At 42.7% G+C, this 16,078-nt stretch overlaps 1 protein-coding gene across 1 annotated transcript in view; it reads right to left on the bottom strand.

The window, feature by feature from the left end:
• Positions 1-610: 610 nt before the first annotated feature.
• The window catches only part of LOC131198062 (zinc finger protein 91-like), a 44,938-nt gene continuing 29,470 nt past the window's right edge, over positions 611-16,078 (bottom strand). The window contains exon 8 of the mRNA XM_058182572.1: positions 611-8,009. Within this exon, the coding sequence (XP_058038555.1) occupies positions 4,766-8,009 (3,244 nt within the window). The 3' untranslated portion in view covers positions 611-4,765. The remainder of the gene's footprint in view (positions 8,010-16,078) is intronic.

Genomic DNA, 16,078 nt, shown 5'->3' on the forward strand with positions numbered 1-16,078 from the left:
TCCTCAATTTGTAAGAGACATGTCTGAATGTTCCTTGCATCTTAGGGTCAAATATTTGATCCACCACTGTATATGAATGGGTTTTAAACTGTAAACCCATTGTTCTTGCTTATAATGCTAAATTATTATTTTATCTATCAAATTCTTTGGCAGCCATCTACAGTTTAAAACATATGATCAAGTGTCCAGTGACCTAAGTTTCACTGATTTCAACAGCTTTTTCTTTACATGGGAACAATTATAATTGGAAAGGAAGGATAGATGGATAAAAATGCCAAATCCAATCTAAACATCTGATTGATTGTGCAATCAACCATAATCATATCCCAAATATATCAAAATTGAAAGATTATGGAATAAACCAGCTGAGACGGGTGCCATACCAAAATACCTTGGATAAAATTTGGAAAAACTAATCATTGACAAAATTTCCATCTGTAAATTGCAAAATGCAACACTGCTTGGATAAGAACAATGGGGGAAGAATTCAATGCATGTGAAGGCAAACACCAGCTAAAGAACTGACAGCCATGATTTCACATTGTTGGCTATATAATAATAACACAAAACAATTGAATAAATCAGTTTTCAGTTTGTATTAGTTCCGGGTTTGATCATTCTTAGTTTTACAATGAAATTTTGATGGGAAATCAATTCATTAAACTGAAACCAAAGGATTGCGAAAAGAAAAACAATATTATAGCTCTTCCAATAACTAAAATCATATTTATATCGGAAAATCTCCAACAGTTAACACTTGAATGCTAATGAAAGGGGTTTTTTTAAAAATTATCGATATTGGACAGGTGAAGATTTGGAGAAAATAAAATGTTAGCCCTGAGTTACAAAAGACAAGTGCTAAAAGTAATCATTTTGCACATGCTTATAAAGAAACCTTGCTGAACACAATGGAACTTGTTTCTGAGAAACATAGTTTTTCAAATTTAAGGTGAGAAATCCGGTTTTCAGTGGAGACCTGAAAAGAAAATAATAGGAAGGAATGGGAATGGAGAAGGTAGATAAAATTCAAATTGAATATTAGAACATCATTACAGCGCAGAGCAGGAGAAAGTAGGCTGAATAGAAGTGTCTAGAACATAGATGGAAGAACAGACCCAGAAATTCAGAACTGTAAGCAGGGATACATACCGCAAAAGCACCTTTGAAGTTGTCATGATGGAGCACTTTCCCACTGCTTCAATAAAACTGCATAGATGGTCCAGATAGTCAGATAAGGTAACACTGGAGGATTTTTTCCCCTTTTACATCATTATCTGCTATTTGGTTTCCCGGGGAAGGGGAGTTGTGTTCAAAACAAGAATGGCTGAGGTTTGATTTATTTGATTTTTATCCTGCCTTTATTACTTTATAAATAACTCGAAGTAGCAAACGTATTTAATACTCCTTCCTCCTCCCATTATTCTCATAGCAACCCTGTGAGGTGTGTTGGGCTTAGAGAGAATAACTGGCCCAGTCACCCAGTCGGTTTTCATGCCTAAAGCGGGACTATACCTCACAGTCTCCTGCCAATTGGCCTAAAGTCACCCTGCCAGCTTTCGTGCCTAAGGCAGGATTAGAACCCAGTCTCCTATTTCTAAGCTTACACCTAACCATGTATCTTATCTTTTCTTTTATGTACACTGAGAGCATATGCACCAAGACAAATTCCTTGTGTGTCCAATAACACTTGGTCAATAAAAAATTCTATTCTATTCTATTCTATTCTATTCTAGACCACACTGGCTCTTTGGTTTCCTTGACCTCCTTAGTACGATGGTTCACATGGGAGCCACAAAATTTTGGACACTTTCTTGAAGCACTTTGCTATCTGATACCTCTTCTCAGTTCACCTGTATATTTTATCCACTCTTAACCAAGCAAAGCCTCTACAGGCTTAAATGTTCCCGTTGATGGATAAAGGAATGTTCCTGGATTTCTAGCATGCTCCAACCTTGGATAGGACCAGGAAAAGCCAGTTTCACATCCAGCCCCAATCATGGAAATTTTGATCCAATTCTTTCGCTCCAGCCAATTTCATAGGGTGATTTTTGTGAGGATAAAATAAAAGAAGATTCTCATGCAGACCATTTGAGTTCCTAGAGGTAAGATGGCATATCAAAATCATAAGTAACATTAAAAAAACGAAACAAATTGCTATAGCCAAATGGAAGCACTGATGCTATGCTTTGGGTTAAAACATTCATCCTTTGGCTCGGAGTGTCACTAACAGCAGCTCCTTCAGAAGCAACCAGCCAATTTAGCAGTTTTTCCAAAAATATGGAGCCAAACCAGCTGAATTGTTAAGAGGTATGAAATGGAAGCAGTCCCATAATCTGAGATCATTAATTTAAAATAATAATTATGTGTGATCATATGTTATGAAGAGGATTCACCATTATGAACAAATTATTGGAAGGTTAGAAAATCTGTATTAGTCTAAATTGAACAATTTAAGCCCTTGTTATGATTATTTTGTTTCAAACACTTTCTCTACAAATAGATTGATTTTCAGTTCTTGTGTGTTTTATAGCTCTTGCTGTGGCAACAGGTATTATACGATCTAACTTAGATTGATAAATTAAAGAACCAGTGGCTGTTTAATCTAAAATATTTTCATAGACCATAAAATTCTATTATAAATTTAACAAGAATCAAAAACTACAAGAATTCAGAAGATGGAGAAAGAAATATGAACATCTGACTTGAAAAGCTAAAAACTAGTCATCCAATCTCATGAGTAAAACATTTCCTAAACTACAGAGAAAAAAAAACTCTTACAAAACCAGCATAGCGGACATCTCTCCTGAAATTTCAGCCCATCTGTTTTAATTCCAGACTTATTTTTTCTTTAAAACAATGTTTCTCAATCTCAGCAGCCTAAAAATGTATGCTCAATTCCCAGAATTTTCTGGGCAGCAAGGTGACTGGGAAATTCTGGGAGTTGAGTTCAACACATCTTCAAGTTGCCAAGGGTGAGATAACATTGCTTTAAAAAATAAAAAGCCAAGCTGACAGATTATCAAGTCACCTTGGGCAGAAATCAATTTTCGACCAAGATCACTCATCCATTTCTGGAAAAAAATTTTAAAAATCGTAACACTGGCATTGCTCCCTGTGATCAGATTGACTATACCAGTATTAATTTTATTTTTAAGACCCACTATGTTCATCAATTTTTAATTACAAATTCTGACTGCTGTACACTTGGATCCAAGAGATACCCATCAAATCTCTGAAACTGTCTGCAATAAGCCAACCATCATTTATTTAAGAGCTGAGGTGGCGCAGTGGTTCGAGTGCAGTACTGCAGGCTACTTCAGCTGACTGCAACTGGGTCAAGGTTGACTCAGCCTTCCATCCTTCCGAGGTGGGTAAAATGAGGAATCAGATTACTGGGGACAACAGGCTGACTCTGTAAATCGCTTAAAGAGGGCTGTAAAAGCGCTATGAAGCAGTATATAAGTCTAAGTGCTATTGCTATTTATCATCTCTACAATATGAGACTGGCAATATAGAAAGACTGGAATATCCAGAACTTCATCAAGGAAATAAATCATAAATGCTGCCTAGACCTACCCCTTTTAGCAAACTTCAAAATTCTTTGCTATGTAAGGTTTTATTCCAAGGAGCAGAAATCTATGGTGTAGAAGATGTATTTATTTATTAAAATTATATACTGCCCAGCTGTCTAGAAGATGCCTGCATCTGAGTATTCTGATTTACAGATACCATCTGGTGGCATGGAAGTGGCAATGCAATCTTCGTTGGAGGAAGACTGTAAGTTGAAGCTTCCAAATTGCTATCAAATGTACAATAAAACAAACCCGATGAATACAGAATGCAAAATCAGCCATGGAAAATTCAGAAGCTTGCCAGTGATAAGAAAACCACCATTTGGCGAGAAAGGACAATTTTCACTTGATCTAAAGGTCTCTCTTCACGGTTTTCAAGAAATCTCTTTGTAGTGGGGTAGGTTTTTCTGAGAAGCACTGAAATATGCCAGAGAAAGAGATGGATTCTGGAAAAAAAACTCATTTTCTTTTTCTATCGATTTTTTTCACACTCATATACTAGGGCTTTCAATTCCCAGGATTAAATTCTGGGAGTTGAAATCCACACATCTTAAAGTTGCGAAGTTAAAAAAAAAAACATTGCTCTAAACTGATCATGAATCCCAATTCAAGTCATTTCCGCTTCCATTCACCCAGTACAGATGACAGAAATTTGAGTTCACATCATTCTTGAGTTTTTTGCCTGTTGGGAGGGAGGGAGGGAGGGAGGGAGGGAGAAGAAAGAAAGGGAGGAAATAAGGAAGGAAGGAAGGAAGGAAGGAAGGAAGGAAGGAAGGAAGGAAGGAAGGAAGGAAGGAAGGAAGGGGGAGGAAAAGGGGGAAAGAAAAGGAAAGGAAAGGAAAGGAAAGGAAATTTGCTCTGTTTTGAGGATAGAGAAATACTGTAAGGGTTTCTCATCTTGCACATCTGTCAAACAGCGCATTCTGTTTCAGTCCGGTTTCATCTCCACATCCCATCCATAGAGTAATGTCTGTATCTTATCTCCATCGGAAGCAACCTTCCCCAACCTGGTGCTTTTTGGGGCTATGATTCCCACAGTTCCTAGCTGGCAACTTTCCTCTGGTTGGCAGACTTCAAGAATGACAATTGCATCAAAGGGCCACACAGCTCAATAGGCCTGTTCACCAGGAGGGGAAAGCATGAACATGGCCAACACCACAAGTCATACTGACATGACCTGCAATTTCAGGGCATCAAGGCTTCTCCACCGTGTGGTTCTGGAGATGGTGCAGCAAAAGTGAACTGTTTCTGGAAATCTTTCTGGGCTCAGAACGCACAAAATATCTGCCTTTATCTGACCGTATGTGGTGCTGGGCCAACAGGCTACCAGAGCGGGGAGATTTACCCAAGTCAAGATTGAAATAGGATTCTGAGGTCTCCAAGGCATCAGCCAAGGTCTGCTTTCCATCAGCTCCATGGTCTTTGGGCTGCATCCTTTCAGAGATGTGGTTCCCTCTCTGCAAAAGGATGGCTGAGAACCCTGTGAAGTTCTCCCTAAGTTCTGGGTTCCCCTTGTCTTTGTTACAATTCTGTTTTGGGGATGATGGGTTATGGGCCCCTCTGTCTTTCTCCACCCTGTGGTCCATCTGGTGCTGGATCAGAGCCCACCTTTCTGGGAATCCCTGTCCACATTCAGGGCACTTCAGCAAAGGTTCTTTTGTGTGGCCAATCTGATGATGAGACAAGCCGGCCGCAGTGGTGAAACTCTGCTCGCACTCATGACACTTGTAGGGTTTGGTGCCTGACTGCTGGATGAGGGCGGTCATTACTGTGGATACCGGAGAAGACTTGTCTAAGATGCTAGTCCTTGGAGAGATCAGAGCACGGATAGAGGCTTCTTTGAAAGAAGAAATATCTAAGGGATTCTTGGCTCTATAGCCATCCTGTGGATGCAAGCAGGACTCACCTTCTTGTAAGGAAGGAGATGAATGGCTCTGTGGCAGCCCAACAGAGGGTCCCATGGGGATTCTCTGAGGTTTGTTGTTGAAAGTGTTGTCATCCGTGATGGTTCCTTGGTGGGCGGAAAGACCTGAGGAGCCCCAAAACAGCTGACCTTCCAGTGGTTTTCCCTGATTGAAGCTAGAGAGAACCCTTTCTTTGGAAGTCTCTTCTGCCAAGACTTCTTGAGGGTCAGTGAGAGCTGTATCAGAAGGTTCCTTGGTCCGATTCTTCTGATGTACAGGAATATCTAATTCAGAGCTGGAAGCTTCTTTGGGTTGAAGATGCTCGTGCGCTTTGTCCGCCAGCTGCCTTTCCTGGTGGAGCATAAGGGCTGAGGTGTCCACCACGGGCTGACCACGCTCCATACACTGATCCAGATTCCCACACTTCTGTTCCCTATGGTGGCAAGTCAGGGCCAACAGATCTCCAAAATCCTGTTCACATTCAGAACATTGGTACAATTTCTCCTGTCTGGAGTTGACCTCACCATGCCCATGTTCAGAGCAGACAAGAGATCTTCTGTGACTCTGCCGATGACTCCCTAGGATTGAGATATCCTTGCAGCTTTTTCCACGCTCAAGACGGACCCAAGCGTCCTGTGCTTCCTCTGGCTCCATGAGGTCTCTTTCCGCAACCTTGGAATTGATGCACGGCAGGACCTTGGGGGGTTCTTGGACCAATGAACGCTTCATATTTTCCTTGCCCTTCCTGCTTCTCTCATGCTGCCCATCTCTCTTGCGGTCGATCACTTTCACCCTACAGGCCCTACTGATTGGCAGCGAATGGGTTTCTTCGTGCTCAACCAGAGCCACACTATCCCTGCACACCTGTCCGCATGTGCCACATATCCAAGATTCATGGTCCTCCTGATGACAAGCCAAGGTTCCGGCATCATCAAAGCTCCTCCCACACTCCGTGCAGATGTAAGAAGTATGGCTCTCTTCGTGCTGCACTAACGTTTCAGCATCTTGGAAGCTCTGCCCACAAATATTACAAAGATGAACAGCACGGTGGCTCTGCTCCACTCCTCCAGCATCTGTTCCATCCAGACGGCATGTGGCACACGTTATACTGCTGTCCTCTGAAAGTTCTTCCATGTGGGCATCATCCTCAGGGCTGCTACCATACAGGTCCTCTACGGGGGAAACACTTCTCTCTGGTTCTTTGGCCTTTCTTTTCTCCTTGCACTTCCCATTCTCTTCCTGCTGGTGGTGCTGCAGTTCCTCCTCCAGGGCAAAGCGCTGCCCACAACCGTGGCAGATGTGGGGCCGTTCCTCCATGTGGATGCGCTGGTGGGTGATGAGGTTGGAGCTTTGGGAGAAACGGCGGCCGCATTCCTCGCAATGGTACGGCCGTTCACCCGTGTGCGTTCGGCGGTGCTGGGTGAGGTGCGAGCTTCGGACAAAGGCTTTCCCACAGTCCAAACACGCATATGGCTTCTCACCTGTGTGGATGCGCTGGTGGCGAATGAGGGTGGAGCTCATGCCAAAGCACTTACCACAATCAGCACATCGGTATGGTTTCTCGCCCCGGTGGATACGAGCGTGCAAAGTAAGATTGGAGGCTAAGGAGAAACTCTGACCACATTCCCCGCAAGCGTACGGGCGGCTTTCGCTGTGGCACCGCCGGTGGCGCTCCAGTGCAGAGCTGAGTCCAAAAGTCTTGCCACAATCTGTGCAGCGATAGGGCTCCACCCCCATGTGAAGCCGTTGGTGCTTGACCAGGGTGGCACCGTGACCAAAGCGTTTGCCACATTCCTGGCACTGGTAGGGCTTCTCCCCAGAGTGGGTGCGCTGGTGCTGGATGAGCTCCGAGCTCTGGATGAAGGTCTTGCCACAGTCGTTGCAACGGAAGGGTTTCTCTCCAGCATGGATCTTACGATGTTTGACCAGGTTGGCGCTCTGTGTGAATCCTTTCCCGCACTCTTCACACTTGAAGGGGCGTTCGCCGGTGTGCGTGATCTGGTGCTGAATGAGATCGGAAGAGCGGTAGAAGCTTTTGGGGCACTCAGGGCAACGGTAGGGCTTCTCGCCGGTGTGGCTACGTTGGTGCTTGATGAGGTTGGTGCTCTGTGAGAAGGCCTTGCCGCACTCCCGGCAGACATACGGCTTCTCCCCGGTGTGGGTGCGCTGATGCTGGGCCAGGTTGGAGCTCCAGGAAAAGGCCTTGCCGCAATCCTGGCAGACGTAAGGCTTTTCGCCGGTGTGTGTCCGCCGGTGCTGAACGAGGTGGGAGCTCTGAGTAAAGGACTTTCCGCAGTCCGTGCAGGTGTTGGGACGCTCCCCTGTGTGGATACGCCGGTGGCGCACTAGCTTGGACCACTGGCTGAATGCCTTCCCACATTCGCTGCAGGGGTAGCTGCGCTCTCCCTTCCCTCGGGGCACAGGGGCTAGATCGACTGCAGGCGCGTCGTCCTGTTCCATGTGGCTGCTGGGCTCAATGCTCAGGACAATCTCCCCTGCCTCTTCATTCAGGGGCAATGCTATAATCCACAGCCTGGGAAAATGTAAAGACAAAACCAGATTAAGAATCAGAAAAAGAGCATTCTCAACAAATTTAAGTTTTCCACGTCCATCTGTGTGTCATCCAGAAGACAAAACTGACCCTGTTCTCCCACTAAGGTGATATCAGGTGGGGACTTTCTAGAACAGAAGATTCTGCCTTCAGTGGTCAGTCTACTGGCTCAGCAGTATCTGTAAAAAGCCATAATGATAGCAGGATGACAACTGGTGCCATCATGTCATTTCACAAAGGACACAGATTTTCAATTGTGTCATGACAAAGCTAGTACATAAGGTTCACTTCTAGACCGTGGCTGGCTCAGGAATTCTGGGAGTTGAAGTCCCCATATCACAAAAGTCATAAAATCATAAAAATCCATAAATCATAAAAGGGTCATAATTCTAAGACCAATAGAATTATTCTTCTGAATCAGTGTTTTACAACACTGGGCAACTTGAAAGGATTGATTGATTGATTGATTGATTGATTGATTGATTTTATCAATCATATATAAGATAACAGGTAAAATATAAACATAATTTGGATACATGAAAAGAGTAAGTAAAAAGGAATATTAGGACAGGGATGGTAGGCACGCAGGTGTGCTTATGCACATCCCTTACAGACCTCTTAGGAATGGGGTGAGGTCAACAGTAGACAAGTCTAAGGTTAAAATTTTGGGGGTTTGATGATGTAGCAAGAGTCAGGTAGTGCATTCCAGGCATTGACCACTCTGTTATTGAAGTCGTATTTTCTGCAATCGAGTTTGGAGCCGTTTACCTTGAGTTTGTATCTATTATTTGCTCGTGTATTGTTGTGGTTGAAGCTGAAGTAGTCATTGATAGGTAGGACATTGTGGTAGATAATTTTATCTATGCTTAGGTCAGACTGAAGTCGGCGTTGTTCTAAGTTGTCTAAGCCCAAAATTTGGAGTCTGGTGGCATAAAGTATTTTATTGCAGGTAGAGGAGTGGAGGACTCTTCTTGTAAAATATCTCTGGACTCTCTCAATTGTATTTATGTCTGATATGCAGTGCGGGTTCCAGACAAATGAGCTGTATTCAGGAATTGGTTTAGCAAATGTTTTGTATGCTCTACTTAGTAGTACAATATTACCAGAGAAGAAGTTACGCAAGATTAGGTTAACAACTCTTAGTGCCTTTTTGGCAATGTTGTTACGGTGGGTTCTGGCACTTAAATCTTACTCCAAGGTCCTTGACAGAATGAGGGTCATCTATAAGATCATGTCCATCTACTTTGTATTTTATGTTTTTATTTTTATTTTTTTGCCAATGTGCAAGACAGAGCATTTGTTGGTTGAGATTTGAAGCTGCCACTTGTTAGACCAATCTGACACATAGTCGAGGTCTTTTTGAAGGGTAGATGTGGACTTCAACTCCCAGAATTCCCCAGGCAGTTGCGGGAGTTGAATCCCATATTATCTTCATGCCGCCCAATTTGAGAAACATTGGTCTGAATGCTTATAAGGCAGAAAACGACAAAGGCAAAGCCAGCTGGTATCCAAACCCTTCCTTCAGCACCCATAAGATTCCCTATCATCTCTCCTGCATTTTTTAAAAGACTATTTTAATTTTTAGAAAATAAAATATAAAACTGGCATGCTGCCAGATAACTCACCAGGCTTGACCATCAGATTCATTTACAGAAATGCTCCATTATAGGATAGAAAATATTTAGGATTACTCCACCTTCTGGTAAATGGGAACCTTATGTCTTACAGCGATGACCAAGGTGGCCATTTCATGAACAAGCAAAACTTGCACAGCAATCGTTGTCTTTCAGTAGCCACCAGTTAAAATTCCAAATGTGCTCTGACTCCCCAAAGTTTCTTCTGTATTGTGTTATTGTGTTAGAGCAGGAGTGTCCAACTTTGACGATATTAAGACTTGTGGACTTCAACTCCCAGAATTCCTCAGCCAACATTGCTGGCTGGCTGGCTGGCTGGCTGGCTGGCTGGCTGGCTGGCTGGGGAATTCTGGGAGTTGAAATCCACAAGTTTTAAAGTTGCCAAGATTAGACAGCCCTGTGTCAGAATGACCTCTAACTAGACATTTGAAACCCAATTTTGTTTTGACCCACTGTTCTTGAAGAGCCAGGCATTCAAGGCCACATAAAACACTCAACTCAGTGCTTGTGTCTCATTCTGATTGGCTCTCTCATCTCAGATTTAGCTCTTACTCATCTTCCTGTGCAACCTCTTCCAATTTCATTCCAAGATCTCTCTCTCTCTCACACACACACACACACTCACAAATCCCACCCCACCAAGTCTCTTTCTTTCTCACCTGCATAGGGGATTCTCAGGGATTCCACTGCTTCCAAACTTCCAGGATCAGTCAAGTTTACTTTCTGGCAAGAAGCAATTTCTAAATGAACTGGAAGCACAAAAGCAAAATGGTAAACTTGAAATTTAATCAGAAGACGACTGATATTCTTTAACAGTTGGTCAAGGCTGCAGTGTGCCCTGAAAGAAGATCAGCAAGAATATCCCAAAGGTGTTTTTTCAGAAGGCAACTGGACTTTCTGGTTTTTCTTTGAAGATGATTCGCTTCTCATCCAAGAAGCTTCTTCAGCTCTGACTGGATGGTGAGGAGTCAGAGCTGAAAAAGCTTCATGGATGAGAAGCGAAACATCTTCAAAGAAAAATCAGAAAGTCCAGTTGCTTCTTGAAAAAGCACCTTCTTGAAAAAGCACCTTCTTGCTTCTTGAACAACCATGACCTGGATGACTGAGAATCTCCATAAACATCGGCAAGAATAGAAACTAAAAGTCCTGTTTAGGTTTCTTTTCTACTATACAGCTGCAAGGAAGACTGGGTCAGTGCAGGAAGGGGCCGGAGGGGGGGGGGCTTGGTTTTATTATTTATTTAATTCATTTCCATAATACTTCCCTTGAAAACTGTAATTTCAAAGCAGCTTCCAAAATAAAAAATAAAATATGCTGTGCAAAAACAATTCAAAAACCTCTCAATTAAAAAAGGTGCAAATGAGAGTCATTCATTTAACATTCATCAATGGGATAAGGTCTTCATAGAATGATAGAAATTCTTTATTGGTCAAGTGTGATTGGACACACAAGGATTTTGTCTCCGGTGCTTAAGCTCTCAGTGTACATACAGGTACTCAGTGTACAACAGGTACAGGTAATCTTTGACCTACGACCAGAGTTGTGCCCAAAATTTCTGTTTGTTAATTGAGACATTTGTTAAATGAGTTTTGCCCCACATTTTACGACTTTTCTTGCCATGGTTGTTAAGTGAATCACTGCAGTTGATAAGTTACTAACCCAGTTGTTAAGTGAACCTGGCTATCCCATTGACTATGCTTGTTAGAAAGTCCCAAAAAATGATCACAAGATCCCGGGACACAAGTCATAAATATGAACCAGTTGCCAAGCATCTGAATGTTGATCCCATGATCGTGGAAATGCTGCAAAGGTTGTAACTCTGAAAAATGGTCATAAGTCACTTTTTTTCGGTGTCGCTGTAACTTTGAATGGTCCCTAAATGAACTGTTGTAAATTGAGGACTGCCTGTGTAAACAGTAAGTAATAGGTCATGGATCATAATAAACAACAATAGATAAATAATAAGAAACCAATAGGAGGAGACAATAGGAAAGATGAGAGGATGAGAAATGAGACAGTGATGGGGGAATTAAGTGTTCAACAGAGTGATGGAACAACGTGTGGGGAACTATCTTGTATCTAGTGGTTTTGTCATGCAGGCATGAAGGGAGAAATTGAAATAGATTGTGTCCAGGATGTGAGGGGTGAAATCCAGCAGGTTCTGGAGAACCGGTACCAGAAATTTTGAGCAGTTCGGAGAACCAGTAGTGGAAATTTTGAGTAGTTTGGAGAACTGGCAAATGCCACCTCTGGCTGGCCCCAGTGTGGGGTGGGGTGGAGTGGGGTGGGGTGGGCATGAAGATTTTGCAATATCCTACCCCCAGGAGTGGGGAGGGAATGGGGATTTTGCAGTATCCTTCCCCTGGAGTGGGGTGGAAATGGAGATTTTGCAGTATTCTTCCCCTGCCATGCCCACCAAGCCACGCCTACAGAACCAGTAGTAAAAAAAAAATGATTTCACCACTAGTCTGTAGATATTTCCTCATCCCTCTTTTTGGTTCGTGCAAATCCTCAATGGGGGTCATTTATCTTCAATTCCCCTGCAGAGGCTTCTTGGGGGAAGAATCCACACAGACAGATGCTCATGGAGATTCTCAGTCATCCAGGTCATGGTTGTCCCAAAGGTGCTTTTTCAAGAGGTAGCTGGACTTTCTGGGTTTTTTTTTCTTTGAAGATGTTTTGCTTTTCATCCGAGAAGCTTCTTCAGCTCTGAAGAAGAGCTGAAGAAGCTTCTCAGATGAGAAGCAAAACGTCTTCAAAGAAAAGTAAAAAAATCCAGTTGCCTCTTGAAAAAGCCCCTTTGGGACACACAGACAGAGTTTACATGAAGTTTGAAAATGTTGTCAATTATCTACCTCTGTATGGAGCATCTCTTGACATCACAAGAACAAAACCCTTCCAGACATAACTCACCAAAAGAAGAAAATTAGAAAGAGTGACATTTTACAAAAAAACCTGACAGATTTGGGAAAGCAAAGTGAGATTAACAACACACCTTGCTCTTTGTGGAATTGCAAAACTCCTGCAACATGCAGATGAAAATGCAATGGTTAGAAGTAAGCAGTACACTTACAGGTAGTTCTTGACTTACAATCATTTGTTTAGTGACCATTTGAAGTTACAACGGCACTGAAAAGTGACGTACGACCTTTTTTTCACACTAACAACCCTTACGGAATTCCTAAGGTCACGACACTTAGCTACCTGCATTTTCTTAATCTGATTCTCTTCTCTTCTTTCCCTTTATTGTGATCCACCAGCTGCCAGCTGAGCTGGCGGCAGATTCTGATGATGAGGTTGGGGAGGAACTTGGGCCAGTTCTGAAGTTTGCGGAAAGCTCTAATGGATGCTCTGCGTCGGATGCAGAGATAGAGCCAGAGCCATCTGACATTTCCCAGCCACCGAAGAGGCAGCTGCCTTTGGAGGAAGAGTGAGGAGGAAGAACAGCTGGGGCCTGTTCCAGATGCACAAATGCGCAGAGCAGTTAGAAGAGGTGAGCAACAGAGGACAAGGAGTCGACTCGGGAAGCAAACCACATGTGAATGCTGAATGGCCCCTCCCTGGCTGGGGAATAAAGACGGAAAGGGGAGTGGTTGTTGTATGAGATAACAGTTTGTATTTCTGAAGATTTATAATAATAATAACAGAGTTGGAAGGGACCTTGGAAGTCTTCTAGTCCAACCCCCTGCCTAGGCAGGAAACTAAACACCATTTCAGACAAATGGTTATCCAACATTTTCTTGAAAATTTCCAGTGTTGGAGCATTCACAACTTCTGGAGGCAAGTTGTTCCACTTATTAATTGTTCTAACTGTCAGGAAATTTCTCCTCAGTTCTAAGTTACTTCTCTCCTTGATTACTTTCTACCCACTGCTTCTTGTTCTACCCTCAGGGGCTTTGCCCTGAGGCAAAAACAATTTTTGCTCATTGTGTTTGATGCCACAAAGAGTGCTTGCCAGAACATAATTTGCAGCCTTTAGGCTCGGAGCTCACAGACTTGCGCAAGGAACTGATAAGGTCTGTTACTGCCGTTAATTACTTGAAGGATTATTGCCTGGAATTTTTGGTGGGTGAATGCAATTAATTCGCAAGAGGCAAGTAAAGAGGGTTTTTTCATGACAAGGATTCTGTTTCTTGCTTCTACTAAGGCTGGGTCAGAACACCCTTTACCCGAAATTTGCCCCTCCCTTCTACACGCTATCTTCCAAGTTAATTGCAAGATTTAGCACCCCAATACTCCTCCTCTAGCCTCATTTTCCCACTGCTGATTCAGAATTTGAAGAAAAAAAAATCTTCATAAGGCCAATGTATGAATAAACAGACAGTTAGAATGCAATTCTCTCCAGGATGAATCTGGATATTTCTTTCATAAAAAGAACTTGCTAAGAACAGGTAGTCCTTGATTTACAACCGTTCTTTTAGTGACCGTTCCAAGTTACAAAAGTACTGAAAAAAGTGACTCAGGATCATTTTTCACACTTACGACCGCTGCAGCATCCCGAAGGTCACGTGGTCAAAATTCAGATATTTGGCTCATATTTATGAAGGTCACAGTGTCCCAGGGTGACGCAATCACCTTTTGCAACCTTATGACGAGCGAAATCAACGGGAAGCCAGGTTCACTTAAAAGCCACGTTATTAACTTAACGACTGCAGTGATTCACTTAAGAACTGTGGCAAGAAAGGTCATAAAATGGGGCAAAACTCACTTAACAACTGTCTCACTTGGCCACAGAAATTTTGTGCTCAATTGTGACCGTAAGTTGAGGACTACCTTTATCTTGTAGCCTGAATACTAAGAACAATTGTGGTGTACATCTAAGTGTTGGACTAATGAGACCAATTTCGTTGTATATATGATGTATAATGACAATAAATGCTATAGTATGAGACTCCTCCCTTACCAGGGGTAGTATTCACTTACTTTCCCTACTGGCTTGCAAATTTGAACGCATCCCTACTGGCCTTCAGTGCATGTGCTTTGCTGGCCTGTGCGCCTTTTGCCCGGCCTCAAAAACGTGCCTAAATATGATGGCATAGAGCCGGGGCAGGCCCACCTACAATTTCCGCTACCAGTTCAGACGAACCAGTCTGAACTGGCAGAATACCACCTCGGTCCCTTACCCATAGAAGCCTCTGGGTGACTTTGGACCAGTTATTCTCTAACAACTCAGCCTTCCCTACAGAACTGTTTTGCATAAAAGACAAGAGGAAGTAGCTGTATGCACGTTACCTTGATTTCCTTTACAAAGGGTGGGATCAGGGGTGAAATGGTCCCGGTTCGGACCGGATTGCCTGATCTGGTAGTGATGGTGGCGGGTGGTTCAGAGAACTGGTAGAAAAAAATCCCTGCCCCCCCCCCCCAATGCCCAGCTGAACCACTTGATTTTCAAAGGCTTTTTTTTTTACTTTTAAAAGCATTTTTTCTTTGGCTAAAAAAATGCTTTTAAAAGTAAAAAAAGCCTCTGATGATCGTGCGGCTCAGCTGGGATCGTCAGAGCCTTTTAAAAGCATATTTTTCTACAACCTCTTCAGCCGAAGAGGCTGTAAAAGAAATGCTTTTAAAAGGCTCCTCTGGTGATCCCAGCTGAGTTGCCTGATGGGTTTTAAAGGCATTTTTTTACAACCTCTTTGGCCGAAGAGGTTGTAGAAAAATATGCTTTTAAAAGTAAAAAAAAAAGCCTCTGATGATCGCACGGCTCAGCTGGGATCGTCAGAGCCTTTTAAAAGCATATTTTTCTACAACCTCTTCAGCCGAAGAGGCTATAAAAAAATGCTTTTAGAAGGCTCCTCTGGTGATCCCAGCTAAGTTGCCTGATCATCAGAGGGTTTTAAAAGCATTTTTTAACAACCTCTTTGGCCGAAGAGGTTGTAGAAAAAAAATGCTTTTAAAAGTTAAAAAAAAATGTTGGCCACAACCACCCAGTCACATTACCCACCACCATCAAGCCACGGCCACAGAACCAGTAGTAACCAATTTTACATTTCACCACTGGGCGGGATATAAATCGTACCAATAAATAGAGAACCTTTTGAAAGACAAATAGAAATCATCCCATTGGTTAATTTTTTTTTATTTTTATTTTGTAGATTGGATGATCATTAGGTCTTCATATCTATGGAGATTCTCAGTCATCCGAGTCACAAATATCCCAATGGTGTTTTTTCAAAAGGCAATTGGACTTTCTTTGTTTATCCTTCAGTTCAGTTCAGTTCATAACTGAAGAACCTTTTTGGATGAGAAGCAAAATGTCTTCGAGGAAGAACAAAGGAAGTTCAGTTACTTTTTGAAAAAGCACCTTTGGGACAGTAGGTCTTAAATTTCCTACATCACAATCCTGGAACTACCAGATTTGGCTTGCAAAAAAAAAAAAAAATCCAGACTATCACCAACTGAGATATTTTACTAGAATACACA

Source organism: Ahaetulla prasina, chromosome 4, assembly GCF_028640845.1.
Source record: "Ahaetulla prasina isolate Xishuangbanna chromosome 4, ASM2864084v1, whole genome shotgun sequence".
Lineage (NCBI taxonomy): Eukaryota > Metazoa > Chordata > Lepidosauria > Squamata > Colubridae > Ahaetulla > Ahaetulla prasina.